The 2,846-nt window shown below is 47.6% G+C and overlaps 1 protein-coding gene across 1 annotated transcript in view; it reads right to left on the bottom strand.

Annotated features, from left to right (window-relative positions):
* LOC104546556 (solute carrier family 22 member 4-like) overlaps window positions 1–2,179 on the bottom strand; it is a gene marked incomplete at both ends in the record, with an annotated part of 12,881 nt that extends 10,702 nt beyond the window's left edge. Inside the window, 2 exons of the mRNA XM_010191972.1 lie at window positions 616–770; window positions 2,067–2,179. Coding sequence (XP_010190274.1) covers window positions 616–770; window positions 2,067–2,179 — 268 coding nt within the window. The remainder of the gene's footprint in view (window positions 1–615; window positions 771–2,066) is intronic.
* Between the last annotated feature and the right edge of the window lie 667 nt (window positions 2,180–2,846).

Below are 2,846 nucleotides of genomic sequence, written 5' to 3' on the forward strand. Positions count from 1 at the left end.
TCTGTGTCCCCTCCACAGCACTGATTTCATACCCAGCTCTTCTGCTCTATTTTTACCCTGTTAAAGCCTCATGGTGTAGGAAAAAACCAGCATTAACTATAAGAATACGGTTTTAATTTAGATTAGCTCACGTTATGATCTACAAATTGTAAATCTGACACCATTGGTTTAAAAGATGACATAAATGTCTATGTACACGCTTTAAAGACAGCTGATGCAAATCCCAGCTCCTCCCTGAGACCTACATCAGTCCTCCCAGTAATGCACCTGTACAGCCGCCTTTCCTACAAACCCCACGGACCCCTTGCAAAGGGAGGAACCTGAACGCCTGCTCTATCTCAGACCTGCTTCTGCTGATAACAAACCCTGAATGCTGCCTTGAACTTCTTCTCCGAAAAGGAGGGAAAGGGATGCGTACTTAGAGGTTTCCTGTTCTCTTCTTTTTCTCTAAATGTGTAGAAAGTACAGGCTTGAAGTATCCAAGAGCAAAAAAAACCATACTGGCCTAAATTAGGAATTGTACCAGTGAGGATTTAAATGGTGCAGAGTCAGAGGGAAAAAAAAATATTACAGTACATTAAGCAAGTATTTAATCTAATGTAGACATATTCATACCCAGTATGAAGGCCACCACGTAGTTGGAGATCTGCCCCATGCCCACTATGAGAAAGAGCACTGTGAACATCTCCCAGCTGGTGGAGAAGATCTGCAGGAAGCTGAAGCCAGTCTGCACGGCCATCGTCAAAAAGAGGATGCTCTTCCTGCCAAACCTTTTGCAAAAGACAAAGGAGATTATTATTGAAACAGCACACATTTATGGAGCGGGGATATATAATAAAGTGTAAGGGAGCACAAATATCCAACCTCAAGTGATGCACCTTAGCACAACCTTAAGTTTGGTTCATCTTAAAGAATTTTATTAATCTCATAAGCACTAAAAAACCCTAAAGTTATCTAATACCCAGGAAATAAACCAAGAAGAAAAATTAGAAGTAGAAACTGGACAGTGACTGAGGAGACTGGACAACAGTCCGTAAGTGAGAGACACCTGAAGACTACAAGCCACGCAGCCAAAAGTTGGGAAATTACGGCTTTTAGGCTACTGGCATCTACACACTGCAACACCATCGTGCCTTGAACGTGTTCCCGTGCTGCCGTCGGGGCACGTACGTTGTCTCAGATGCTCGCAGCAGGCACATGGCACCAGTGGGATTTAGCGATTATCTCATCTCCCTTCCAAACACCAGCTGACTTCTGCACCAGGGGTGGGAGTCGGGAGATTAAATTCAGATCACATGGGATTGAACGCTGGAGGCTTTAGGATTAAGACTCTCATCAAGTTTTGAAACCCTTCTGCTAAACAGAGGAGCGCTGAAACTCACAGATTCCTGACTAACAGGCAGCAATCACAGCTGTATTGGAGACCCTGCTGTGAGGAGATGGAAAAAAAGGGCAAGGGCTGTGTAAAGAGGGACACAGACTCACAGAAGGAATGTATATTCTGCATTTGACACATATAAGGCCAAAACTTCAATAGTGCTGAGATAATTGTCAATATCTGCAATGTTTTCCTGATATATTACATCTTAGATGGTACGTCATGACTGCTATCTATTTACAAGTTCTCTTTTATTCTTCCTCTTGGATATGCTCACTTTATTTCCAGCAAACCACCTCTTCTATGCAGAGCTGCCACTCAAAGGACAGGTTTTAATCCTGTAGCTCCAAGAACGGACTGTCAGTTCACGTGTGACTATGAACAACACCTTTTCAACTACTAAAAAGGCCAGATAAAGAAAGAAATGTGGTCATGAAGTGACAACCACAACATCAATCTGCAAAGCAGCCACATGGGCTCCTCACAGAGATCAGCTCCTGGTCCCTCAAAGTGCCCAAGAAGCAGCTTGGGGTAAATCAAGGTTGAGATTTGTGAAGACAGCAGCCAGTTACCCCATTTTGATGAAAACTCAGAGAACTGGACAGTTAACTCCCTTGTGCCTCATAGGAGCAAATGCAGCAGCCATGGCACCAGGTGTGTCCCCGTGGAGCAGGAGCAGTGGCGTTACCTGTCCGAAAGCTGCCCCGAGATGAAGGAGCCGATGAGGACCCCCACGAAGAAGAGGGAGGTGGTCAGCGGGGCCTTCCAGTCATCCTCACACACCAGGTTCCACTGCAAGAGAAGGGATCAAGCTCAGACACGGCCCCAATGCTGCCTCGAGCCTCAGCCAGGCACGGGGGCTGTTGGCTGGAGACACACACACATTTCCAAGTCATTTAATTTACTTTCCCCACACCCGTGTTTCCGCCCATCGCTGGCACTGGTGCTGTTTCCACAGCTGCCAGGAAGTCCTGCTTAAAGCATTAAAAAAATAAGAGAGAAAGCAGTCACCTCCCCAGTTAAGCCCCATCAAGCCAGGGCCCCCTGAAACACCGGTGGCCATCTGACAGGACCCCATCACCTCTGAGGTGGGAGAGCGGCCAGCGATGCCAAACGCGATGGGCAGTTGGTGTGTGCGCCCCGGGGGCTGCCCTGGCCCCACGTTTCCTCCCCACCATGCACCTCTCAGCCCTCCCAACACCCAGGACCCGGCTCCCCATGGCCTGAGATGCTCCCTACCAGAAAAGCAGGGCAATGGAGAAGGGCTATCTGGCTAGTGACAGTTTCCAGTTTACCAGACCTCTGCCAGCACCAAAACTGCTGCATTTCTACAACTTCTGGGCTCGACAAAACACACGCAAGAGTATGCACAGAATAAAATCTCTTTTCCCACACTGACCAGTTTCCAAATTCCTTTCCATCCCCACAACGTGCAGGGCTGACTCTGCCCATCGCTCAGCCTCACGAC

This window comes from Mesitornis unicolor, unplaced genomic scaffold (genome assembly GCF_000695765.1).
Source record: "Mesitornis unicolor isolate BGI_N332 unplaced genomic scaffold, ASM69576v1 scaffold26969, whole genome shotgun sequence".
Taxonomy (NCBI): Eukaryota; Metazoa; Chordata; class Aves; order Mesitornithiformes; family Mesitornithidae; genus Mesitornis; species Mesitornis unicolor.